The sequence below is a fragment of the Coenobita brevimanus genome, chromosome 111 (genome assembly GCF_032717465.1).
Source record: "Coenobita brevimanus isolate Jiangsu-jjx chromosome 111, ASM3271746v2, whole genome shotgun sequence".
Taxonomy (NCBI): Eukaryota; Metazoa; Arthropoda; class Malacostraca; order Decapoda; family Coenobitidae; genus Coenobita; species Coenobita brevimanus.
Genome location: NC_137064.1, coordinates 6,330,727 through 6,358,520, shown reverse-complemented (window position 1 = coordinate 6,358,520; position 27,794 = coordinate 6,330,727). Strand labels below are relative to the sequence as shown.

General features: G+C 41.4%; 1 protein-coding gene across 1 annotated transcript in view; it reads right to left on the bottom strand.

Moving 5' to 3' along the window:
* Nucleotides 1-453: 453 nt before the first annotated feature.
* LOC145417765 (minichromosome maintenance domain-containing protein 2-like) overlaps nt 454-27,794 on the bottom strand; it is a 149,744-nt gene continuing 122,403 nt past the window's right edge. The window contains exons 11-13 of the mRNA XM_080286372.1: nt 21,716-21,858; nt 8,572-8,758; nt 454-537 (exon numbers count right to left, since the gene is read on the bottom strand). Coding sequence (XP_080142498.1) covers nt 454-537; nt 8,572-8,758; nt 21,716-21,858 — 414 coding nt within the window. The remainder of the gene's footprint in view (nt 538-8,571; nt 8,759-21,715; nt 21,859-27,794) is intronic.

The window sequence follows — 27,794 nt, the reverse complement described above, 5'->3', positions numbered from 1 at the left end:
AGAAATCATCAGTCAAGTTAGAGTCCTTCCTTTACTTCCTACTGTTGTCCCCGTAATGAAAAATCTGTGGGCATCCCTACGTACGATGAATTTTTGAAGTGATTCATAAAACAACTTGCATTCATTTGATAGTTTTGGTAACTGTGAATTCATGATCTGTTGTCATACTGTACCACACCATTTTTTTTTTTTTTTTCTTCCCATAAAGATACTGGTATAGTACCTATGCAGATTTTGTTTTGCACATATGAACTGATATTAGCACCCTGTTGTGCATGCTTACAGCACTGAAGGTTTTACAGAGATGCTGTATACTATGAACTGTACCATTACCCATACCTGGACCACTGAATCTCACAGATACTCACTTAATGGAAAATCTGGGAAGCATTGTTCCTTGAGGCTTGATTAATATGAGTGCTAGAGCTACATGCAGTATTCCCAATAGCCTTACTACATGCCACTTACTATATCACCTGTGTGGGTATCAATGAAGATTTCAAGGGATCTCTGGAAGTTTGCCATGCGTTCATCATTCTGGAGGAAGGGGGGGAAAAATGAGGTATCTGTACTATATCCATAATCTACAAGTACAAGATTCTTATTGTTTAATTTGGTGCTGAAGAGGAATGCCTTCACACTGTGGTACTAATACCATGCAACTTGCTGCCTGGTCATACAAACATCCCTCCACTCCCTCACTAACCCCTGAAAGGAAGATGGTGAACTGCAAGAGAAGGGATACTTCAACCTACAGTCACTGGGTTATGTTCAGATGGTCTGCAGCCACACCAACAATAATATTCCTTAACCAGTACTCTATGGTACTGAGAATCAGCAGTAGTTCTGAATAAACCTTTGAACATGAAATTTGCAAAATTTACACTTTTCATTGATTATATCATATACATAAAGCACGACTGAGTTCTGATACTTTTTTTCTCCACACATTCCTTAAAGGAGACATCTTAAAGAGTTTACCCTTTTCTTCTATGGGTATCATTATCATGTGAAGTCATTATCTTGAGAAGTTAAAAAGACTCATTTGAGCTTTTAAAAAGCTGAACCTACAGTGCTTATGGCTGTGGCAAGTGCCTAAAAGCCAGATCAACTGCTCCTAAGGAAACCATTACAAGGTTGGGTGGTAACCATATAACCAGAAACAAGGTGTTGTTGAGCATTTTATGGTGTCCCTGTTAACTGGGTGGAGAGATGCAAATGTGGCATCCATCTAGGAACCAAACATGCACACTCTTCCTCACGCCTCTCTATGGTGAGGCATTGTCAGCCTTAAGAGAACATTTTTTCACTTCTTAGGATAGCTAAGCAGGGGTGATTGTTTGCCCATGATTGGTAGGTCTCCTTGGCTAATCACACTGGGGTTTCTCTACAGCAACAACCTATATTGATGATCCAACACTGGTGACAGGGGAAATCATCCCAGAGTTAGGGTGCACTGCTCCTCCTTTCTGGTTTATACCTCATAAGGCATGATGCCCTCCCTTCAAGTGAAACTGTAAGTCTCATTCACTCATTCAAACTGAACCTAACCTACTCATACTAAGCAAGCTAAACAGGGGAAGTGAAGGAAAAGTGTGGCCATGGGGCAAGAAAGAAAAAACTACGAAAAATGAAGAATGACCCAGGGGCAATTACCCCATCATTGTTTTGTTTCGTTTGGATGCATCAGCGTTGGTCACCTAATGACGGCTCTCTATGCTGCTTGATCTCTGGCAGCCACCCTATTCAGTCCCTTATTCCTGAGGTCACAACCTATGACTTCGTCCCAGGCCTTTCATGGTCTGCCCCTCGCAACCCTACTGCCAGCATTCACAGTTCTCATATTCTGCACCCAGCTGCCATCCCTTATTCTCTCCACATGCCCAAACCATCTCAATCTACCCCTCCTCATCAGAACACCAATACATTCCAGTCCCATCCTTCCTCTCACCTCTTCCATCATAAACCTAGCCCCCCCAAGGCCTCACAGTCGAGGACACACTACACATCCACCTAATCATTGCCATTTCTGTATGTCTGAGCCTACAAATATCCTCTTCCTTAACTGGTCAGGTCTCACCACCATACAGAATTACACTCCTAACACATGTCTCATACAAAGATCCCTTAGCATGGAGCAGGGCAAACTCTCTCAATCTCAGGAGTGGCAACAGATCCCTGAACTTTTTCCAATCACTCCTTACTCTAGCCACAGAGCTAGCTCCAGCCCCACCTCCAGCACATAACATGTCTCCCAAATAACAAAGCTCTTCCACACACTCAAGAGACTCACCAGCAAGATCAATCCTTTCATGCCTGGCAATCTATACATGCTCTCCCCAACACACCGCGCACATGAAATCAGCATTGTCTCACAGTCTACCTCTAATATCACTACATCTCTTATGCACCCACTTATCACAAATACTGCACAGCATGGAATTACTTCCCACATCCTTGTGGCAAATCGCACAGGGCCACTCTCCCTCTTCATTTACAGTCCTGCAACCAGCCCTAGATACCATCACTTTTATCTGCATTTACTTTCAACCCCTTATGCCCCAAGCCATCTCTCCACATCCTAAATCTTTCCTCTGCCTCCCTTTTATTTTCTGCAATCAACACCAAATTATCAGCATATAACATCTCCCATAGAAGTCCATTTCTGATGTCATGTAAGAGGGCTTCAAGCACCATGATAAACAATAAGGGGGCTCAAGACTGATCCCTGATGCATGCAAACATTCATGGAAAACTCATCACTCAAATTTCCTTTCACTCTCACCTGGATGCGAGCACCCACAAACATAACCATAACTGCTCTAACCAGCCACTCCTTGATGTCAAGCTTTCTCACTGCCCACTGCACCACCTCCCTTGAGACTGTCAAAGGCCTTCTCCAAATTAACAAAAACAGTGCAGCTCCCCTTTCTTTCCTATATATTTTTCCTGAGGCTGTCGAACAATGAATGTGACACCAGTGGTTCCTTTACCGGACATAAACCCAAACTGCACCTCATCAATATTCACTCTTTCTCTAATCATACCACCTAGAACTCTCCATTACCTTCAATATCTTGTCCGAAAGTTTTATCCCTCTATAATTTCCTCTTTCCAGGGCATCACCCTTCCCCTTCTACACATCTACAATCACACTCTTCAGTCAGTCATCTGGGACAACACACTCATTTATAATAATATTCATCAAATCAGTCACTAACCCCACTCCTGTATCTCCTGAGGCCTTCAGCATTTCAGCAGTCTAGCCAGACACACGTATGGCCTTCCCCAAATGCATCTTGCCAATTGCCCTGCTCACAGTAGTAGCATCAATCAAAAGCCATGGGCCAAACACTGGATCTGGTGACACCAAATCTTCCTTGTTCCAGTCAAACTCCTCATTCAGCAACTGGTTATCATGCCCTCTTCAGGCATCTTTAAGATCTTCACTGTTCACCACTACCTTTCCTTCATCATAAAATACTCATAAACATGAAAGTCAAAACATGGACCACAAAGTGAAGCTAAGCTGAACAGTCTGCAAGGTAACATCTATATAGTAAAAATAAATAAATAAATAAAAATATAAAATAGAGGAAAGTACCAGGTTCATAGATCATTCTAAGAGAATGGCAGTGATGATGAAAGCCTCAAGGGATGTCCATAAAAGTTTCGGTAACAAGTATGCTATTATGAGCAGGAGGTTTACTCCAAAGGTACATGTATTTTAGGGGACTGGTCAGTGTTGTTAATGCAGTGAACCTGGCCTCTACTAATGAGCCTTTCAGCTCTTCACTGGTGGCAATTCAGAAGGGTACTATCCAACTCCAAAGGTTCAGCCACCTAAGAATTCAAATTCAGCTCTTAGGAATTTAAATTCAGCCCTCCACTGTTATTGACTGGAATAAATGATGCAAGGGTTTGTCCGATCTTTGATACTTCACAGCAGTGGATCCTAAGGCCTCCTTATGAGCACATTCCAAACTAAAGGCCTTAAACATCTCAATAAATCTGAAAGCTGGCCCTTCCCCAAAAGCCTAACTGAATTTCTAGCAGATAAAGCTTTCAGTTTTTCCAGCTTCTTCACTTTGTCGTAAAGCTCAGTTCCAAATCAGAGATTGTCAACATTCCCAAGGTAATGCAGAATCGCACACCTACAGTACTGTGACACTTCTGCACAGACTGTCACAACAATTAATGAACATACAAGAACACAGAATTCCAAAATTTGTGTGTGTATGGCTTGACCTTCAGTTCTATTCATCCCTTACTAATAATAGTAATACCAGTATTAATAATAATAATAATAATAAATCATCACCTTTTGTCTGGGGGGATTTGTCCAAGGAATTTTTGTACCTAGTTTGAAGCCAACTGGTGAGGAAGTAAAGGAATCGTGTCAAACTGAATAGTGTTTGGAAGAAAGACGGAAGTGGAGGAAAGACAATGAGCAAATATAGTAGGTCTCAGCATTATGAAGAGATAGAACTACAGTCAAGTCACCTATGGCGCGGACTTCTATGCCACGGTTTTCTATGACACGGCAAGGTGCCAGATACACCCAAAATGAACCACATGCATAAACTACCTATGGTGCGGGCAAATTTCCCTGGCGATGTGCTCCCCTGTTTGTAAACAAAGAAGATGACGACCAGCTCCACACTACAAGTGCTCCAAGTGTGGACTTTTTTCTCTCTTATGAGGTGTTTAAACTTCACCAAATTCGTTGTGTTAAGTAATATTAAAGGTTCTTTGGGTATAATGACTAGTTTATGGGTTCGTTCGTAAAACCGCTATGAATGGGTTAGTGACAAAGCAACATATCTCTAAGCTAAGACAAAGTATAATGCCTCCCATCAACATCATCACATACAGTAAAACCTCGATATAGTGGACTTCAATAGACCGAAATTAGCTTTTATCGGACTCGAGGAGCTACCGGATTAAATTCCTGTATATCAGAAAAAGTCTGATAAAGCCAGAAGCAGTCCAGACTGCCTGACCACTTCGGCTATGTTCATCACAATAGGGTAAATAAAAGACATGTTTATCAGTGTACTGTACAGTATTATTATATATATTATACCATTTGAATAATGTAGTGAAGTTATAACACAGTACAGTACCATAAAGGTAGTCAAAACAGTTTAAAAACCGTTCATGTGATCTAGACTAACGTGTTAGCAGGGGGAAGTCCGGATGTTGCTTTTATTGGAATTTTGCATTTTTCGGAATGGTTTAGGCCCCAATTAGTCTGTTATAGTGAGGTCTTACTGTATATAAGAATGATTATTAATGTGTTAAATGTGAGTTTTGTTGACACTTGAGTATACAAACTTTATCAAATAAACTTCTTCAATCAGTGCTTGACCAGGCAGCCTTCGCCATCTTTAATGTTTTGGTCGGTCAGCTGATCTGTGTCTACTTGGCTGAGCTTTTTTTCGCTCGATCTGCAGCGCGTGGTATTGCCCAAGTAGGCACAAGGCTGATCTCCCTCCCGTTTTTTTGTGCCTATTGTTACGTGTAATACCAACTGATTGCTTGATTGTGTGCTTGTGGAAAGTGTGGAAAAATGGGGAAAAGTGGGGTGAAAAGGGGGACTTTGGGCAAATGTCCAGAACCAAATTCCATTTTTCCCATAGGTTTACATATTTGTATGGCATGGTTTTCTGTTGCACGGGTGCTGTCCAGAACCAATTAGCCGCGCCTTAGGCGACCTGACTGTACCTGAAGGCGACCTGACTGTACAGCTGAAGTTTATTCATTTCATCCAGCGGAATTTTAATGTTTCTGTAAGTTATTTTCTTTACCATAATGCCATTATTAAGACAACACTACGACTCACCATATTCTCCAATTCATTTCTTTGTGGTTTGTACCATATTGTAGTGGTGATTTCTTGTCACAGTTTTCTTTAATGACTGAGAGATTGCTGATCTCTCCCTGGCTACAAGAGATTGCTGATCTGTCCCTGGCTACAGTAATCGCGTATCTATCTATTGCCAGACGCCACAATCCCGTAAGGGGTGGCCATTGACTTTGAGTTTCTTGTTTTACGGGGAGGGGCACTAACCCTCCACCAACCCACCTGTTGACACGTAGGGAGCACATATCGTTTGGTTATGTGGTTACCACCCAGCGTTGTCAATGGTTTCTTGGCTTAGAGCAAGGTGCCGCTAAAATGTTCTAACTCGAAGAATAAAACAATTTTCAGTCCAATTGGGCCACCGGTTCCCGAGTTATGACTCATTTCTGGCCTTTTGACATCGAGTGGCTTCAGTGGCCTTTAGGCAGATCATTTTCGTTGTGGGCATTGAAGTTACCGTGACACTCCCAAAACTGCACAACATAGTGTAGTTTTTGTTATAGCTATGTACCATTAAAATGCTCTAACTAGAAGAATAAAGCAAAATCCAGTCCAATTGCCCCACCGGTTCCTGAGTTATGACCCATTTCTGGCCATTTGACATTGGCGGCGGCCTTTATGTGAGTAATAATAATAATAATAATACAGGTGATAATAATATTAATAACAACAACAACAACACTACTACTACTACTAATAATAATAATAATAAAAATAGTACTAGTAGAGGTAGTAGTAGTAGTAGCTGTTGTTGTAGCTGTTATAGGAGCAGTAGTAGCAGCAATAATAATAATCATAATCATAACATGAAAAATGATAATATCATAATTGAATAATAAAAACCGTGTGCTACAACAAGCTGCAATGCAGGATCATCAGTGTAAATGAGGGTAAATGACAGGCCCTATAAAAAGCTTGGCTGTAGTTACCGGAGATTTCCAATAAATATATGATACTATATATAGTATAAAATGACAGAACATTAAAAGGAAATGATTGATAAGAGAGAACAGATATTAATGACTGGTACTAAGGATGGAATAATAAAACTTAAAATTCCCCGAAGGTGAAGGATGTAGAGCTAAGAAAGAACTCGACATAATACTGTAGTACAGTTCTTTGGAAGTGGATGTGTTTTGTTTAGTTTGCCATCAACCCATTCCTAAAATGCTGATGGTGGTTGTCACTGTATCACAACGTGTAAGAAAATCATAAGGCGGTAACCTCAGATACAATGAGTGCCAAGTAGACAAACAGAATTTTGATTTTTATATTATCTAGAGGAAAATGCTTTGTTGTTTTGAGACGTTCCTTTAAGGGGCCTCAGTTCATTTTTTTGGTTGAAAATGAAATTATGCATCAATTTACATGAAATTTTAATGGATAATAGCTATATTTGGCAAAACTAATTCCTAAGGTTTATTTGTAAATGATTTAATCACTGATATTTTTTAACTGATTATGTGTTTACTCACTTAGGAGCAGTAGTCAGTGAAATTAGATTAAATATATTAAGATTTTACTGAATATTTTTTTCTTTTTTTTCATGCATCGTCCTGAAACTTTCTACATGCTTAAGTTGGTATCATTGCTATTATCCAGTAAAGTTTCATGAAGATTGATGCATAATTTCATTTTCAACCAAAAATCTGACCTGACGCCCCTTAAGCATTATGTCCATTGCTATGATTTACACTCAATCCTCGTAAATCGCAGCAATTTGGGTCCGGACCATGCCGCGATTTACAAATTCTGTGGTTTATAAATAATAACTCTTATGTGAAAAATGAATTTGGGTCTGGACTTTGGTCAACCACCCCCCACAGCACCCTACCTACACCTATCTAGGCACCATCAAACACAAACATACGAATTTAGGAATATTCAGTGCATGTATTTAATAGAAATAAGCAATGTTAAGGGATCTCACCTTAATCCTATGACGATATTGCTTAAGTGAATGGAGTGGGGTGGTGCTGGGAGGAACTTAGAACCTCTCAGCATGAGGTGGGGGTGCTCCCTTCTCAACATGACAAATGAGCTCCAAACGTTGACTGTACAACAACGACGGCTGCTTCTTGATGCCATACTGCTTAGAGGGCTTCATCGGGGGTTCGGGAGGAGCCATGGAAGATAGGAGGTGGGGGGGAAGGTGTACAAAAAAAGGCAGGTAGCTCTCGTACTCCACGGCGATGGTCTGTAGTGTGCGGACTGGCGGGAAGAACAACAACAACGTGGCGGCATTAGTATGCACACTTGCCACCAGGGACGGGTGGTGATTGGCTGTTGGGTCGCGATATTCAAATTGAATGCCGCGGTTTACGATTCTGCTCGGAAAAGGCCCACTTCAGTGCCTAGGTCCGCGATTTTCGTGACTTAACAGCAATTTCAGGGTGCCGGCAGTCTGACAGCCACTTAGTCGTGATTTACCAATCCATGATTTATAAACACGCGATTTACAAGGATTGAGTGTATTCATTATACACGGCATGAAGCAATGGGAGTTATACTACACTATATCTGGAGAGAGTGAGAGAGATGGGGAGGGAAGGAGTGAAGAAACTGAGGGAGAATCAGGAGTACCAACCCTTCCCATGTATTTACGGCTTCAGTGCCAGTGACGGTTACAGAGGGTATCAATGCAGGGGGTGCTAATAATTGTTTTAGTGGATGTACAGCATACAAAAAATACTGCAAGAGCTTACCTTCCTGCCTACCAAAGTGTGAAGGTCAGTGTTGTGGGGAAGGTGAGGTGCTGGTGTAACATGGAGGAGAGAATAGCCAGTGTGTGCTGCCAGAGCTTCCTCACAAAGCAGCACAGCAGTGGCTGCATCCCACCCTTCCACAGTAGTTCGCAAAGCCAACCTTGCATGGCTGGCTGCTACTTGTGCCCTGGAGGTGTACAATACCACTGATATTACTTTCAGTGTATCCTCATACTTTGTTGTAAAGGTCCTACTACTGTAACTGACACACATACAGACAGCTGCTATTTCCAGTAGATGTGGTGGTGACTCAGTGTGGTATTATGTGAGAGGCTGCTGAGTGAGCCATTCATCCTGTTCAACATTATAGTATTACCTACACAAGTGATCTCAACTAATATGATGAGCAATCATCACAACAAGTACATCATTATAACTTATTCCTATTTACATGGAAAGGGGGGGGGGGGATCCTAAAACAGGAACGTAAAAGTGTGCAACTATCAACTGAGGGCCAAGGAAATAGGGGAAATGCATACATCTACTCACCATTCAAACCCCAAATTTCTTGGTTTCACTTTACAGGCCAAACAATCTACATGCCTTAGTGCATGAAGCTTGGGACATCATTTAGTTGAAGAATGATAATGAACTCCTATTCACTCTACTGATGAAATCTGGCAATACAGTGAGTCCTTGAAATACGAAAACTCGAAGGACAAATTTCCAATGGTACGAAAATGATGAATGTAGGACAAATTCCACAATACGAAAGTATCTGTCTCGATGGTACGAAAAGCGATATGAGAGGAAATACAAAAAATTCAAAATGGGCGCGCTGCACAGCGCCGCGCTCTCTTGCGCCAAGAAAATGAACTAACCCCTCTCTGGTAAACACATTTTCGCGCACTTCCTAGTCAAGTAACGTCTGTCTTCTCCTCTCAGCTTCGCTGTACGTTACGCAGTTTTTCGCTGTTCTCCTGTTTTCGAACTTTTGCCATGCCTCCCAAGCGCCCTGCATCATCTTCAGCCTCCGGGGAACCAGCTGCCAAGAAGAAGCAACACTGTACTCTGACTCTGGAGAGGAAATTGGAAATTAATAGGGTCCCACCATGTGAGTTAGCACCATATCAATGACACGAATCTCCAGCCGCAGCACAGGTCAATATTTAACTGTACAGTGTACAGTTGAACATACAGGATGGAAGTAATGCGAGTATAAGTGGCTGGGGAATGGCTGGGAGAAGGAGGAAGGTGAGAAGACAAGAAGAAATCAGTAGGATAGAAGTTGTGGAAGCAATGAAGAAAGTTAAATTGAGGAAAGCCCCAGGAATTGATGGAGCGTGTGGTGAAATGCTGAAGTATGGGGGAGAGATAGCAGTAGAATGGATGAGGAAGATGTGCAGATTGGCCTGGGAGGAAGGTAGAGTCCCGGAGGATTGGAAGTCAGGTATAATTATTCCCTTGTACAATGGAAAAGGGGAAAAAGAAGTGTGTGGTAATCATAGGGGCATTTGTCTTCTTAGTATAATAGGAAAAGTGTATGGTAGGATACTTATTGACAGAGTTAGAGAAAGAACAGAAGAATTAGTTGGAGAAGAACAGGGAGGCTTTAGGAAGGGAAGAGGTTGTGTAGATCAGATATTCATTCTTAAGATCTTTAGTGGAAAAGTTTCTAGAGAAGAGAAAGAAGTTGTATGCGGCATTCATGGATTTGGAGAAAGCATATGACAGGGTGGATAGACAAGGATTGTGGAAAGTATTAAGAATATATGGAGTAGATGGGAAGTTGTTGAATGCTGTGAAGAGTATGTACGATGATGCTAAGGCTGCAGTGCATGTGGATGGTGAACTAAGTGAATTTTTCTCTTTGGAGGTTGGGTTGAAACAGGGATGTGTCATGTCTTCATGGTTGTTCAATCTTTTCATGGATGGGGTAATAAAAGAGGTACAAGGTAGGGCAGTGGATGTTGGAGTGGCCCTGGTGAGAGAGGATAGTGTTTGGAAACTCCCTGTACTGTTGTTTGCAGATGATACTGTGTTGTTGAGTGAAGACGAAGGGGAGCTGCAAGGCTTGGTGGATGAGTTTGGGAGAGTGTGCAAGAAACGGAACCTAAAGGTGAATGTAGGGAAGAGTAAAGTGATGGTCTCTGAGAGAAGTGAAGTCAGTGAATGTACAGCGAGGTTGGATGGTGAGGAATTGGAAAATGTGAGTACGTTTAAGTACTTGGGTAGTGTGATGAATAAGGATGGAGGTTTGGAGGGTGAAGTGCTTGAAAGGGTACAGCAGGGAAGAAAGGTTGCTGGTTCTTTGAAAGCAGTGATAAGAAACAGGAAAGTGAGCATGGAAGTGAAAAAGTTACTACATGGCAGTATTGTGATACCAACTCTAACATATGGAAGTGAAGCTTGGACGTTGTTGGAAGGACACAAGTCAAGAGTGAGAGCAGTGGAAATGAGTTATTTAAGAGGAGCCTGTGGAGTCACATGGAGAGACAGGCTGACGAATGAGGATATAAAGAAGCATTGTGGTGTGGATGTGGATGTGATAGGAAGTGTTATGAGGAATACACTGAGGTGGTTTGGCCATGTGGAGAGGATGGAAGGTGAAAGACTGACGAAGAGAGTGTATGTGAGTGAGGTGGAGGGGGGAAGAGGGAGGGAGAGGCCGAGGATGAGATGGAGGGATGGGGTGGAGAGGTATATGAGAGAGAGGGGTGTGAGTTGGGAGCAAGGCAGTGAAATGGCGGGGGACAGGACGATGTGGAGGCGATTTGTTTGTGGCCACCCCAAACGGGATTGAGGCGTCTGGCAATAGATAGAATAGATAGACAGTGTACTATTACTACAGTAATTAGTTGTATGTTTTATTTTTTAATGTCTGTACAGTAGTATAGGACTGTATACGTGTATTGCATACTTCTAAACAGGAGGGGTAAAGTTTAAGTGGGGGGTCCAACGGGATCCTGGAAAGCATCCCCCCCTGTGTATGTACAGTATATTTCAATAGGGAAAATCGTTCCGATATACGAAATTTTGGATTACGAAAGTTTTTTTTGGTCCCTATCCCTTTCGTATTTCATGGACTCACTGTACATGTACTGTGAGCTACATTCAAATATGTATCAAAAATTAATTTCAGCAAAGTAAACCACAAAAGATTAGTGCAATATTTTTGCATTTACTGTATCATTCACTACCAGTACAACTGCATACAGAAAGTTCCCTTTAGTCCACTTGTCAAAAAATACTAAAGCTGTAATGTAATAAAGGAAATTTACTTGAGTAATGTACACAAGTAATTTTTCTGGGTATTGACTTTTTCCATCCATGCATCATCCAATCCTATGCCGCCCCATCAGGAGCGTAGGAGCCCGGCGCTAGGCAAGTTAATCCTAACAATTAAGATGAGAGTGACCAGCCTCACTCATCCCCAATTAGGATGAGAGTGACCAGCCTCACTCATCCCCAAGTGGCATTACGTAAGCAGTAAACCCCAACTACCCCTTGGATATAAACCTGCACAGGCTTAATCCAATTGGAGCACCTTAATTACCCACTAAACCACCAGGTGCCATAATTTGTTTTGGTTACCACCCAGTGTAGTAAATGATTTCCTGGTTCAGGAAACCATTTGGATTGTCATTCAGTGTAGAGTCACCCCTACGCAGAAGGAAGAGGAAAGAGTGAAGGAAAGAAAGACAGAAGAGGGAGTGTCAAGTCACCCGGAGGCAGAAAGATGAGGAAAGAATGAAGGAAAGAAAGACAGAAAAGGAAAGAAGAGAGAAAGGGCACACACCCAAAGCAGCACTACATCAAGTAAATGGAAAGTGAGTGCCCCCACCTACCACCTATTGACTTTTTAAATGTATATATTTCCCTCATAGTGGTAGGTGAGGATGCTCAAAATCCACTCACCCTATGTAATGCTGCTCTCAGGTGCCTGCCCTTTCCTCCCTTCTTTCCTTCCTTCTCCTTCTGTCTTTCCTTCATTTTTTCCTCTTCCTTCTGTCTATGGATGACTCTACACTGAGTGACAAGCCAACTGGTTTCCTGTATACCGGGAAACCATGTACTACACTGGGTTGTAACCATGTAACCAAATTATAGCACCTGGTGGTTTAGTGGATAATTAAGGTGCTCCAATCAGATTGAGCCAGTGCAGGTTTATGTCCAAGGGATGGTTGAGGTTTATTGCTCATGTAATGCCACTCAGGGATGAGTGAGGCTGGTGACTTTCATCTTGAATGTCAGGACCAACTTGCCTAGCCCCGGGCTCCTACGCTCCTCATGGGCCAACACTGTATGAGATGAGAGTTTTCAAATACGTTGAATCCAACACATTTTGAAAATTAATAAAAAAGTACTTGTTTCATTAAACACTGGAGACTGACTAGCTACTGGCTAATGACAGAACACAGATGATTGCAAACATGGATGCTGACCATTCACCACTCTATGCATGTGATTTTGTCTCAGTCCCCCTGCTTCCTTCCCACTAAGCCAGTGCCACCACAATGCTCTCTCATGATTCATCATGATCACAACTTCTTTACCTCCTACTAAGGATGGGGGAACACATGGGCCAGAAAACAAGCAAAGAGGAAAAACACGATGGGGGGAGACCCAGGTAATAGCATCCCCATTGAGTGGACCACACATTCACTCAATTTCCATTCAAGCCCCCCTCACATCTATCTATCTATCTATAGCCCGACGCCCTAATCCCGCAAAGGGTGGCCGTCCCCTCACATAACGATGGAAATTATTGTTTGTTTATATTTATAGATTCATTTCTCTTTGCCTATCACCAAGTCAGTCCATCACTTAACTCTTATCATCTGTGTTCAAAGCACAACACTCATAGATATCAATAAAACTCAGCAGCAATTTGCAAACCTATTGTTATCAGCAAGCAGTCCCATATACACACAAACAACTTGGAGATATTCTGCCATTCACCATTGATTAACATTCTCTCTCTCCCATAAATTTAGTTTTTACCTCATACTCCCATACATATACATATAAATAGATAGACTAGCAGATACACAGATAGATACACAGACAGACTGATATATAGACAGATAAACAGACAGACAGATATACAGAGATAGAACAGACAGACAGATATATAGAGAGATAGACAGTCAAACAGAGATACCACTTTCAAAGCCAACCTGTTCATATTTGATGCATTCTTTACCTTCTCTGTTATAATTTTTCCATATACATTTCTTACAACCCTTGGCACCCTTGTATCACAATAAATTTTTAATTTACTTCAACCACCTTTATTTCTATACAAAGGACAATTACTGCCTTCTTCCACCCTTCTATCAAAATAGCACTACTAAGTTTTCATACATAATACCTACTAACACTTTTTTGCACCCTCTCAACTACACTTAACTTTTGTACATACACCTCATCAACACATGATGCCTTACTATTTTTTATTCAGCCACTTCACAGCATTCTTCATTTCCACTAGTGTCACACTGACAGCATCAAATAATTAACTAGTTTGAGGTGACTGAGGAGTAATTGTTACTTTTTACTTTCAGCACATCAGTATTTCATGAACAAGATACTTTATTAGTGGTAGGTGGGGGCGCTCACCATCCACTCACTCGATGTACTGCTGCTCTCGGGTGTCTGCCCTTTCCTCTCTTCCATCCTTCTTTCCTTCCATCCTCTTCTGTCTTTCTATCCTTCATTCTTTCCTTGTCCTTCTGCCTATGGGTGACTTTACACTCCCTCTTCTGTCTTTCTTTCCTTCATTCTTTCCTTTTCCTTCTGCCTGTGGGTGACTCTACACTGAGTGACAAGCCAATTGGTTTCCTGTACACCACCCCAGGAAACCATTTACTATGCTGGGTGGTAACCATATAACCAGATTTTGGCACCTGGTGGTACAGTGGGTAATTATTGCACTCCAGTCGGATTGAGCCGGTGAAGGTTTATATCCAAGGGGTGGTTGGGGTTGATTGCTTAAGTAATGCCACTCAGGGACATTTTAAATGTCGAGACCAACTGCCTAGCCCTGGGCTCCTACGCTCCTCTTGGGGCAATGAAGGATTGGATGATGGATGGATACTTTATTACTTTTACATGAGTACATTCATCTTGTGATTAACTAGAGTAATAACACTCTTACTGTGGCAAAGGTGGGTACTTTTAACAATTCTGATGAATATTTCTAGAAACTTCCATCAACCACAAGAGGGCCAGTGAAACAGAATACCTAGCAGAAGTAGGCCTGGACTATCATACCACTATGAAAAACACATCAATCTTCAAAGGAAGTTCCAAATAATTAAAAAGTCCATACAAAATATGGGAAAATTAACAGAAACAAGGCCATTAATGGATTTAACAAGGTCCTAACAAATGCAGTACAGATGTATTGCAGACTTTGGTAGTGATCTGTCTATCTGTGTACTGCCTGATGCTTCACCTGTAAGAGGTGACCATAAAAAAAGGATTTCTCTTTCAACAACATATCACCCTGACTATCATACACTCCCATCTTTATTCCTCGCCACGTTCACTGTCTCCATCTCGTACTCATACACAAAACTAGCCAGTCTTCCACTCTCCACTTGCCCCACATGGTTAAAGTATCTCAAAAGTACAGTGGTTCTAGTAATGCTTTTTTTTTTTTTTTCTTTTTTTTTTTTTTTTTAATGGCACAGTTCATGAGAATATGACTTCCACCAGAAATGTGGACAGGAACACCCGTAATGCAGGACCATGTGACATTACACTTAGCTCAAAGTTGAGAGCACTGGACATAATAATACTGTACATTACAAAATATTCATTATTTTCTTATGCAGAAACATCAAGGCTTCCATGATGGACAAGGGAACCTGGTAGTAGATTTCGTTTTCGTTTTTAAAGGCTCCAACATGCTTGCATGTGTCGGCCTTGGTCACCTAATGGCGGCTCTCCACTTTGCACGATCCATTGCAGCCCCCCTATTCAGTCCCTTAACCCTAAGGTCACACTTAATGACCTCGTCCCATGTCTTTCTCGGTCTACCCCTCATAACCCCACCCCCAATATTAACATTTCTCACCTTCCTTACCCAATTATCATCCCCCATCCTCTCCACATGTCCAAACCACCTTAATCTACCTCTCCTCATCACAACACCAATACACTCCAGTCCCATCCTACCTCTCAACTCTTCCATTGTAAACCCAGCCCCTCCAGGCCTTGGACGCAGGGACGCACTGCACATCCACCTAATCATTGTCATTTCTGTACGTCTGAGCCGGTGAATATCTTCCTCCTTCACTGCCCAGGTCTCACTGCCATACAGCATTACACTCCTAACACATGCTGCATACAAACTGCATTTCCCCTCCCTGGTGAAACTGAACTGCCACAGCCTGGAGGGAAGACTGGAGCAGGAACAATGTTACTGGAACAGCTGACTGGTGGAAGAAAGCACAGCCACCATGATGAATGCCTACAGGGTTTGGGGGAGAAAATACATCAGCATATCCCCTGGTACTCCCAACATAAGGTCCTGCAGAGAAACACAGGTTTGTTGGGTCTTAGCTAAGAGCAACTGAAGCTCTTCTCAGCTTCCTCTCCAAGCTTCTGTAGTACTGTAGGACTGACAAGATTTTCCAATCAGCTTGGGGTCAGACCTTGGGTCAGGCCTAGGCACTGGGGGATGTAAGACTCTCTCTTTAGTGCCACTGTTTGTGGGTGATGATGGCAACCTCTAGGGCCCTACAGATGACTCCTTCCATGCAGAAGACAAAGGTGAAGCTGCAACATACTAATTTCACTTCCTTTCACTTCCAATAAGCTGCCACCCTCATCAAATGGGGATCAGGAAGGACAGTAGCTGAATGTGGTGCAGCCAGCCATGTTGGCCTGGTAGCTGACACCACAGTAGCCTTAGGAAGGACAACCATTGCACTTTGAGGAGCCAAGACCACAATATTAAAGGATGAAGCAGCACTCCCACCCTGAAGATAGGCTCTGTGGCACCCTGAAATAACAGTGTGCAACTGTCAAATTTTGCTATCCACATTCAGGCATGCAGTGCATGGATACCAAAAGGGTCCACCTCTCACAGATGCTATCTTTACTCCTAAGCTTACCTTCCAGTTTCTTGTCACTACTCTCAGTTCTGTACTCCACTCTTTTCTTCATGTTAGCCTTCATATTATCTTCATTGCTCACAGCACAACCAAAATATTTGAACACCAGCACATTTTCCATTTTTGTAATATTCAGACTCAAACTATAATTTGTCTCTTGCACTGTTCTCCTCAAGTTATTATCATCTTTGTTCACAACACATTCATTCATTCATCATCTAATCCTGTGATGCCCCATGAGAAGCATAAGAGCCTGGGGCTAGGCAAGTTGGTCCTGACATTTAAGATGAGTTACCAGCCTCACTCATCTCTGAGTGGCATTACATAAGCAGTAAACCCCAACCACCCATTGGATATAAACCTGCACCAGTTCAGTCCAACTGGAGCTCCTTAACCCTACCATGACCGTAGGTCCGGAATTTTACGTGTGCCCCTAGCCAACTCCGGGGCAAGTTTGTGGCGTTTCAGAAACTGATTTTTTTCTCTTGCCATATTTAAGAGGAAGTTCAGACACATCTAACAGTGCAAATCCCAGCTTCCTAGATCCATTCTGTGGCTTGCAATCGAGCGCGGAAGTTGCAGAAATATCGGCAACGGACATCCGCCGCAGTGGTGTATTGCCACGGTACAACATCGCATGTGTTATCTTTTTTTTTTTTTTTACCTCCCAAAACAATGTGAATGATGCTGAAATGTTGCGCATATATTAGATACGATGATATAAAATGATTTCAGTACATAATATGTTAGGATTGGCTAACAAAAAATTATTATATTTTTTCACATTCTTGATATAAAATATGTTTATGGTAGTTTCAAGTTATTTTGCACATTAGCGTTGTGAGTATGGTTGGAAGAGGGAGTGGAAGGATTGAATATTCAGTCCTAAATGAGAAAATTGCCAGTCCTCCGAGGGTAGGCTCTCCCACGGGGGGTGAAAGTGGAGGGTCGGGTGGATTAGCACCTGGTCAGCTCCAATCAGAAGTAGGGGAATGGAGGCACTTTTAGCTGCTCCCACACCACCTGCATAGCTAAAATAGAATCATAAAGCAGGTTCAAAACTATGAATAGGTCATATTATTAGGAACAGAGAGACAAAGCAGAAATAAATATGTATAGAGGGGAAAAAACATATTTTTCCCGTAATAACACGTTTACATTTCTCCATACAGTAGTTTTATTTTGTTATTTTTGCAACACATGTTGTTGTCTATGTGTCGTGAGTTTGGGAATGTATGTTAGTTTCTGCCTGAGTAAGGAAAAAGGATAAAGCTGTATGTTTGCCTACACTTCACACGGTCGGAATACAAACTCTGAGTATCGCACGGTAACTGTGTGCAATATCATACTCATGTCCTATGCACAATTTTATTTCTTTCAACGTGATTCTGCAATGATTGCGAGTAGTTCAAATTCATAAACAGGAAAAAAAATACGTCGATAACAATAGAGGAACGTACACTGATGCTGGCAAGGCTGGCAGGGCAGGGTGGAAGGGATGGGTTGTTTGTTGGGGCAACCTTCACATGGTCAAAATACGAAAAAATCGGCATATCACACGGTTGCCTTGTAAGATAGCATTTTCCATACCACTAACCGAACCTGCAATGAGTGCCACTCTATCTAGGGGAAAAAGATTGTAATAAGCATATAAGGAAATACATGGGGGCTGGCATCTGAGAAATAAATACAGAGCAGTGTAATTACTCACCTCAAGTGCATGATGCGATGACAGGAGTCAGTGGAGGTGAACTTTTACCCATCTCTGCCCTCCCCTGGCAGGTCAAAAGTCAACAGAGATAATTCATTGTCTGGGAAACACAGTCTGTGTACAGTACAAGTCACTTACAAAACATAATCTACTTTACACACTACCACTGTCTTACACTTCTGTATCTCACTTCGTAATACTACACTAAGTAATATAGACCATATACACTGCACTCGTCCACACAGTCGGTACATGGCAATGGAATGATACTCGGTGGGGGGTGGTGAGGTGGCCCGTGAAGTGGTAGGAAGTGGTAAGGTGGCTGAAGAGGTGGTGTGGGGTGGTGAGGTGGTGTGTGCAATGGTGGGATGTGGTGACGAGGCGGTGCAGGGTTAGTGCACCTGCACTCCAGCCTTCCCTTCCTCCCCCTCCTCTCCCTTAGTGAAGAGCCGCTTCACCAGCATCCGTCTCCTCTTCGGTGGTGGTGGAGCTCTATGGCGAGGTGGTGGTGGCTTCTCCTCACTCTCTAAGATGTTGCTGTTGTCCTCCTTGGCAGTAGGAGAGTGATACCATTCATCACTGCTCCCCACCATACTCTCCATCTCCAGGTCAGACCCAAATTGGTCCTCGTCGCTCTCCCCCCCCCACGGGGAAACAGCTCCGCCCTGATCTCAGGTCTGGTGAGCGGCTTAAGGGGCCAGAGAGGGCAGCGCTGGCTTGGGGTAGGGGCAGGGAGAGAGGCGGAACTCGGGCGTTCACTCATCACGGAAGTGCGCAGTGTACTGACATTTGGGGTGTATGAGAGTGTAAAGTGGGTCAGACTGAAGACGTTCAGAACATTGGTTCACTTCCCCAAAATTTTCGCTGTTTTTTATAGGCCGCTCAAACAACGCCTGTGGCCATTTATCGGCTAAATGTCATTCGACGCCAGCAGCCACGGAGGAGTTAATGGCCCACTAAACCACCATATGCCATAATTTGGTTATATTGTTACTACCCAGCACAGTAAATGGTTTCCTGGTGTATAGGGAAACCATTTGGCTTGTCACTCAGTGTTGAGTCACCTATAGAAGGAGGAGGAGGAAAGAATGAGGGAAAGAAAGACAGAAGCAGATGGATGGAAAGAAGGAAGAGAGGAAAGGGCAGGCACCCGAGAGCAGCACTACATCGAGTGGGTGGATGGTGAACACCCCCACCAACAACACAACCTAAGTATTTGAACACCTGTGCATTTTTCGTTTCTGTAACACTCAGACTCAGCCTACACTTTACCTCTTTGCTTCTTTCAAATCCCATCACTTGGGTCTTCATTATGTTCACTTTACTTTTGTATCTCAAAAACATTATTACCTTCAAATTTTTAAATCCAAACACACTACCAAAGTGTTCTTTCATATTCTGTGATTCTACTTCATATCTACTAGCTATTAGCACAGTATCATCTGCAAACAAAAGTATGTAAGTTTATGAGTCTGTATGTGGAAGGAGACATAGCAAAGCAAGAACATGGATGAATATGGTAGATGAGTGTGTAACAGTGAGATATGGAAGGTGGTGAGACGAGAGAACTGACAGGGGATTGAGTTGACTGCTTTTATTATGCACAGAAAAGCACATTCAAATGGTCTTGCACTCCTTTCATAACCTAATACCCAACAGATTCTTCATCAGGCAGATAATATGAAGTGCATCTACAAAGAAATATACAAATCATGTGAATACACATATGGATAGGCCTAAGGGGGGAAGCTATGATTCTGAGGGTCTGAATGGTGAGTGAATGAGTGTTTGGTTATTTTCACCAGGGATATAGTTGACAGTTCTCCCTCTATCATATTTTCTTTTAACTTGCTTTCTGGACCTTCCTTCACCTCATCAGATGGGAAAAGAGATCAGGATCATGGGGATGGTAATGATGATGACAAAGACACCAATAATGACAGTATGATAATGATGATGATGATGATGATGATGATGATGATGATGATGATCTCATTTGCCGGAAGATAACCCTCATTGCAAGGGATTTTCATTTAGTAGTTTTTAGAAGCACACAGACAGTATTCAATATGAAATTACTCTAGGCAAACTCAAGTCTTGAATGACCTCAACCCTGATTTTTTATTCTTTTCCATCATATGGCGAGAGATTTTTGTGGACTGCATACCTTGAGTCTGTTTTTTTGGTGTAGTAAAAGAAAGCTATACTGTATATACAGTACATAAAATCTAAACATTATGCATCATCATTATCACTATCATCATCATTTATTTATTTATTTTTTATTTATTTTGTTTTTTTTTTGCCTCATCAGGAGCAAAGGAACCCAGACTTAGGCTATTTAGTCCCAATATTTAAGGCAAGGGTGACCAACCTCATTCATCCCTGAGAGGCACTTTGTGAGCAGTTTACCTCAGCTACCCCTCAGATTTAATACTTTACACACTCAACTGACTGAAGTGTTGCATCATTTGGTTATATGCTTACCAGTCAATACAGTACTGTAATGGTTTCCTGGTTTACAGGAAACCATTAGGCTTGTCACTTAATGTTGAGTCATCTGAAGACAGCACTACATCAAGTGAGTGGATGGTGGGTGCCCCCTCCTCCCATTAAGCAACAACAGTACAAAAAAAAGATGAGAAAAAGGCATAAAACAGAAAGGACATGGAAAAGCAATGTATGAGGTATTTGAGACAACTGATATTCTGCACTGCTGAGAGCTGACAGAAACCATCACACAAAACATATCTGGGGAGAAACTGTTTTGTATTACACAATTCCAATGACCTGAATTCAGTGTGCAGTGCTTTGTACAGTATATATATAATGAAAGCGTTTCACTGACAGGGACACTTTTGTAGTAAATATGTTACACCAAGACAGAATACACAGTTTCAGCAAATTTACCATTCACTTAAATACAGGAAGTTTACTCTGAGCTTAGAACAAGAAATATATCCTTGATGTAAAAAAATTTGTATATTTTTAACCCTAACATCACAAGCAGTTTCTCCTAAGCTCAACATATGTGGCTGGCCATAATATTAAAAAAAAAAAAAATAATGAATGAGTTAATAAAGGGTTACTAATCCCTTCACAATGATTCTCTCTCTCTCTCTCTCTCTTTCTCTCAAATGAAGAAACTTATCTGAGCATAGCAAAAATAAACCTGAAAAACATGGCACTGAATGGGTAAGATTTAATGTCTGCAAATGTTTATACCAGGTTTCACAGTCTCCATCTGTTAAACAAGTATATCATGCTTTGTAACTAACATCAGTAAATAAAATGGATATGTACTAACAGAGTATGTATAGCTGTGATGGGAACAGTGGAGCCTTGCACACAGTCTCCCCGCAACCTTCGAGTGGCCACATAGTAACCTCGGATCAGCTTCTCTGCATTGGCACCGAACTTCACCCTCACTCCTCGAACAACATTCAGATACTGTAACAAAGTATTGACCTCTGTTATCATATACAACAGTGTTTGAATCTAATAAAATGTTTCAGAGGTTGTTGTTGATCAATTCTAGTCTGTCTGGTTAAGCTGACTTGTCAACCACAGAAAGCAACTGCCCCTCCAAGGTCTTCCCATGTAATGAACCAATGTTTCCTTGGAGCTGACAGCACCTTACCACAGTGAGACATGGTAAATAGTGTGGAGGTTTAATTCCTGGATGGATGCTGCACTTGTGCTTTCCACTTGGTTACCAGGAGCACCATAGCAGGCTCCAAGCCACCCAGTAAGCTGGCTACATGGTTACCACCCAGAGTTGTAAACAGTTTCCTGGAGTACAGGAAACTATTAGACTTACCACTCAGCAGAGAGCCACCTGAAGTGAAGGATAATAAAAAGTGACTGGAAGAAAAGGAAGTACTGTACTGTAATAGGAAGTGAGGAGGGCATACACAGAGACAGAATGTGAAAGGAGTAGGAAGAAGTCGACACCACTACATCAAGTGAGTGGATGAAGGTTACCACTACCTACAACTGTGAATGATATTTCAAAACATATACTCCATGCAGTACAACCTCAGTTTCCAAAAACCTCTGCTTCCCAAAATATCTTTTCGTGCAATAGGTGGGTAATGTTTATTTGCAGATAGGTGTACCAAGAGATGATACAGCACCAATACACGACATGCACTTCATTGCATTTACTGTTCATGGTGTGTAGGCTACTTTGTGCATGATTTTCCCATTTTTATCATTATGATTCTGCTTTCCAAAATATTCCATTTTCCATAAAGCCTTTGAACCCAAGCCTTTTGGTTTTCAAAGTTTGTACTGTATAACAACGAACATTAACAACATGTTATCCAATAAGTGCAATGCAACCAACCCTGGCTGTTCAAAGGTCAAAGTGAAATGTGTCATCCAAATTCAAGCAGCAATATATATATATATATATATATATATATACTATATATATATATATATATATATATATATATATATATATATATATATATATATATATATATATATATATATATATATATATATATATATATATATATATATATATATACTGTACATATATATATATATATATATATATATATACTGTATATATACAGTATATATTTTTTTTAATGAAAGAAGGAACCAAAGGCCAGGGGCCCACAAGATTGTTTCCTCCAAGTTAAAAATAAAAACAAGATAACAGTGAATCAAATTCCAGATCCATTGATTTCAAAATGCCTGGACAGACTGCGTTTGAAAGACCGGAGATCATAGGCAGTAGGAAATACAGACAGAGGGTGACAGTTCTGGGGCTGACCTGTTGCATACATGAAGGACTGGGAGTAACGGTTTTTCTTGAACAGAAAAAAGATGAGAGTTTGTTGTTATGAGAGTTTGTTGCTAGATGGGTGCTAACACACCTGCCACAGTGGTGGAGGGATACCAGCATACAGTTCAGAGGAGCAATGAACATTGAAGAAGCGACAGAAGAGAGAGAAAAATGCAACAATGCAGCAACAAGACAGAGTTTTAAGGGAGCCAGTAGGAGGGCAAGAGTTAATAAGACAAAAAGCCTTTGACTCCATCTTGTTGAGAAGAGCTGTATGTGGGGAGTCTCCCCACACCTTAGAGTTGTACTTTACACAGGAGTGAATAAAACCCATGTATAAAGTCAACAGCTGTGCAGGAGTAAAGAAGGCAAGGAGTCAGCGCAGCACACCTAATCTCTTGGAAGCAGATTTTACGAGAGGTAATATTATCTTTCCAAGAAAAATCCTGTGAGAATGAAACCCCAAGTATGTTTAAAGATATGCAGGATTGAGTTGGATATTGCTGAAAATTAGAGGATACTCCTGCGGAAGATAATGTCAGGTTGAAACATGTAAAAACTGAGTTTTTTGATGCATTAAAAAAAAGATTGACAAAAGGAAGAAAAGTAACTGGTGCAATGAAGGCCTTCATAAGAAACAGAGGCTTGAGTGTTGTAGCTGCACAAGGCTTACATGAAGGAATGTTAGTGCCAACTTTAACATATTGATGTGAAACTATGGTGTGGCATGAAAATGAAAAGTCAAGAGTAAGGGCAGTGGAGATGGGATTGCTGAGGAATGTATGTGGAGTACAGAGGGTGGATAGGATACGAAATAATGTGATTTGTGAAAGATGTGGAGTGAGGAAGTCGGTGGACACCAGAATCGAAAAGAGTGTACTGAGATGGTTTGGTCATGTGGAGAGAACAGATAACAACAGAGTGGTGAAAAAGGTATATCTGAGCAAATTTGAAGGAGGGAGGAGGCCAGGTAGGCCAAGGAGAAGGTGGAGAGATATGGTGGATGAGTGTGTGAGGAAGAGAGGTTTGAGTGTCGGTGAGGCTTGGAAACTGACAAGAGATGGAGCTGGCTGAATGAATGTTGTGAGGAGAAGTGCATGATCAGGGATTTGGCACCCCTTTTTAATGTGGCAGTGTCCAGATTGACTCTATCGGATATATTTATGTGAAGCTACAAAACATGGTGAATATTTTTGGCATATCCGATAGAGCCAGGATTCTGGGGGCTTGAATTATGAGTGAATGGAAGCATGGCCCATTGGTTTGGGCAAATTTGAGCTGTCTGGACACTGCTACTCCTCACCCTGCCCAAGGGTGGGAAAGGAGGTCTGGATGATGATGATGATGATGATGATGATGAAAACAACAAGATTACTTTTACCTCAGTCAGAGATATGAACCAAGTCAAACATTAGGTGCGCCATAGCCTCATGCCTTGTTTGTTGCACTGACTGCTGAGATGGACGCTGCAGGAAGTGAATGGGGAAGCAAAGGGTGAAGTCATCAGCGTATGAGTGGATAGGGTTGGATGTACAGATCTGAAGGTCACTGATGAATAAAAAGAGTTGGTGATAGGACAGAACCCTGAGGAACACCACTATTGACAGCTCTAGGAGAAGAACTGTGGCCATCTAGAACAGCAGCTAAAGAATGACCAGATAGGAAGCTAGAGATGAAGGTGGTGATAGAGGGATAGAAACCATAAGAGGGCAGTTTGGAAATTAAAGATTTATGCCAGACTCAACTGAAAGCCTTTGAGATGTCAAGTGCAGAGCTTTCGCCATCAAGTCTCAAAAGGAGGATGACCAGGAGTCTGAAAGGTAGGTGAGAAGATCGCCAGTGGAACATCCCTGGCACAACCCATACTGACGATCAGAAAGAAGGTAATGAGAGGAAAGGTGCTTTAATTTTTTTTTTTTTATTAAGATGAGACTCAAAAACTTTTGAAATACAGGATGTTAAAGCAACTGGGCGATAGTTACTGATGGCTGGGAATGGTCACCCTTTCTTGGGACAGGCTGAATAAGAGCAAATTTCCAGCAGGAAGGAATGGTACATGTTAACAGACAAAGGCAAAAGAGTTTACCTAGGCAGGGTGTAAGCACAGAAACAAAGTTCTTGACGACAACAGGAGGGATCCCATCAGGCCCATATGCCTTGTTAGTATTGAGGCCAGTGATGGCAGAGAATATATCAACTGAATGCATACATTTCTACACTACAGTATTTTCCTTTTCTATTAAGTTTTCTGGCAATGGATATATAAAGCAGATTTGAGGCTAATACAACAAAACTAAATAGAAAATTATAACTATACTCTCAGTGTACAGTATCTGCAACCTTACTTCCCTGCTGTACCCTTTCTTTCGATTCATCCCCTTCTCTCTCATTCTTGCTCATCGTACTACCCAAATATATGTAGGCATTCATGTTCTCCACCTCCTAACCACTGAGCCTCATTAATCTCTCCATGATTTCATTCCCCTTAGGACCATAATTTATCATTAATCTCTCCATGATTTCATTCCCCTTAGGACCATAATTTAACTCTCTGCTACATTTACTGTAATTTCAAATTTCATTTCTCACACACATTTCCAATCTCATTCAAAATCAAGTGTAGTTACTTGTACATGATTACCAACCAGGGTAGTACAGTAAAACCTTGACATATTGGACTTCACTACACCAGAATTTGCTTTTATCGGAGTTCAGGAGCCGACCAGATCTCTGTCTGATATTTCGGAATAAATTTAAAAAAATGCAACTTCACTCTGGACAGGAGAAAGTAAGAGAAAATACTCCGTATCAGAGTATTGTCCGCGCAGTTTGTGTTCGTGCGTTGGTTAGTGGAGGGCTGGCGGCATCACTACTTGCCCCAGTGTTACCAAGCATAGGGTAATTCAGCCTCATTTCCTAGCTAGTCTGTGGGGCAGTAGGGTAATTTTACAAAATCTTAGCAAAATGTTGGGTAACTACATGTTTTTTGTATGAGTGATACTTATTTTGCAGCAAAAGATAAATGATGTATACGGAAAGGAAATATACTAAAAAAAAAAAAAAAAAAAAAAAAAAAAAAAAAAAGTACTCATTTCAAATGGGAGTGGTTAGGATTATGGCAGCTTGAATTTAGCAGTTATGGCTGGTGGTTTGGTTAGGTTAGGTAAAGTTAGGTTAGGTTAGCTTAGGTTAGGTAAGGTTAGGTAACATAAGGATAGGTTAGGTTAATACTGATATAATTTAGCTTAAATGCTAGAATTTAGTAGTTATGTGACAAAGTTAGGGAAAGAACAGAGGAATTAGTTGGAGAAGAACAGGGAGGCTTTAGGAAGGGGAGAGGTTGTGTAGATCAGATATTCATTCTTAGATCTTTAGTGGAAAAGTTTCTAGAGAAGGGAAACAAGTTGTATGCGGCTTTCATGGATTTGGAGAAAGAATATGACAGGGTGGATAGACAAGGATTGTGGAAAGTATTAAGAATATATGGAGTAGATGGGAAGTTGTTGAATGCTGTGAAAAGTATTTACGATGGTGCTAAGGCTGCAGTGCATGTGGATAGTGAACTGAGTGAATTTTTCTCTTTGAAGGTTGGGTTGAAACAGAAATGTGTCATGTCTCCATGGTTGTTCAATCTGTACATGGATGGGGTAATAAAAGAGGTACAAGGTAGGGTAGTGGATGTTGGAGTTGCCCTGGTGAGAGAGGGTAGTCTTTGGAAACTCCCTGTACTGTTCTTTGCAGATGATACTGTGTTGTTGAGTGAAGACGAAGGGGAGCTGCAAGGCTTAGTGGATGAGTTTGGGAGAGTGTGTAAGAAACGGAATCTAAAGGTGAATGCAGGGAAGAGTAAAGTGATGGTCTTTGAGAGAGGTGAAGTCAGTGAATGTACAGCGAGGTTGGATGGTGAGGAAATGGAAAATGTGAGTATGTTTAAGTACAGTAGAACCTCTCTCATTCGGACTATATGGGGGGAAGGGTTGTCTGAATTAGCAGATTGTCCGGACCATCAGGGTAATCTCCAGTTCATACCAAACTCTATCTACATATGGTATGTTTGTTAATTATTAACATATGTGGCATATGTCAACCCTACGTAACTGCAAAAGATGAAAGGATACCAGTACTAAAATAACAAAACTAATCATGTACGATAGTTTTGTATTGCATAATTTACAGGTAAGGCCATGACAAGAAACTAGCCTACATTTTAAATTTAGTAAGTGACTAAGGCCCGTGTAGGCAAAAAAAAAAATTAATTAATTAACTGTAATATTTGGAATAAAAATAAAACTTATGTAGGCAAAAAATACATTGTCATCTTTGGCATATTGATAATGCACATATGGGCAAGAAGCTAATGTTTGATGTACAAGTAAAGCACATTTAAGTACAAAAAATAACCTACAGTAATCATTAAACACTGCAGAATATTCTGACCCATTTTTGTGTAAGCAAACTCCTCCTTTTAACACCTTTATTCATTGCAGAAGCTACACTTGCATTAAGGGGCATGGTAAGGAGGATTAACTTTTGAAATACAGCGTAAAAATATAAATGGTTGGTGAACTAGTTGATGGAACGAATG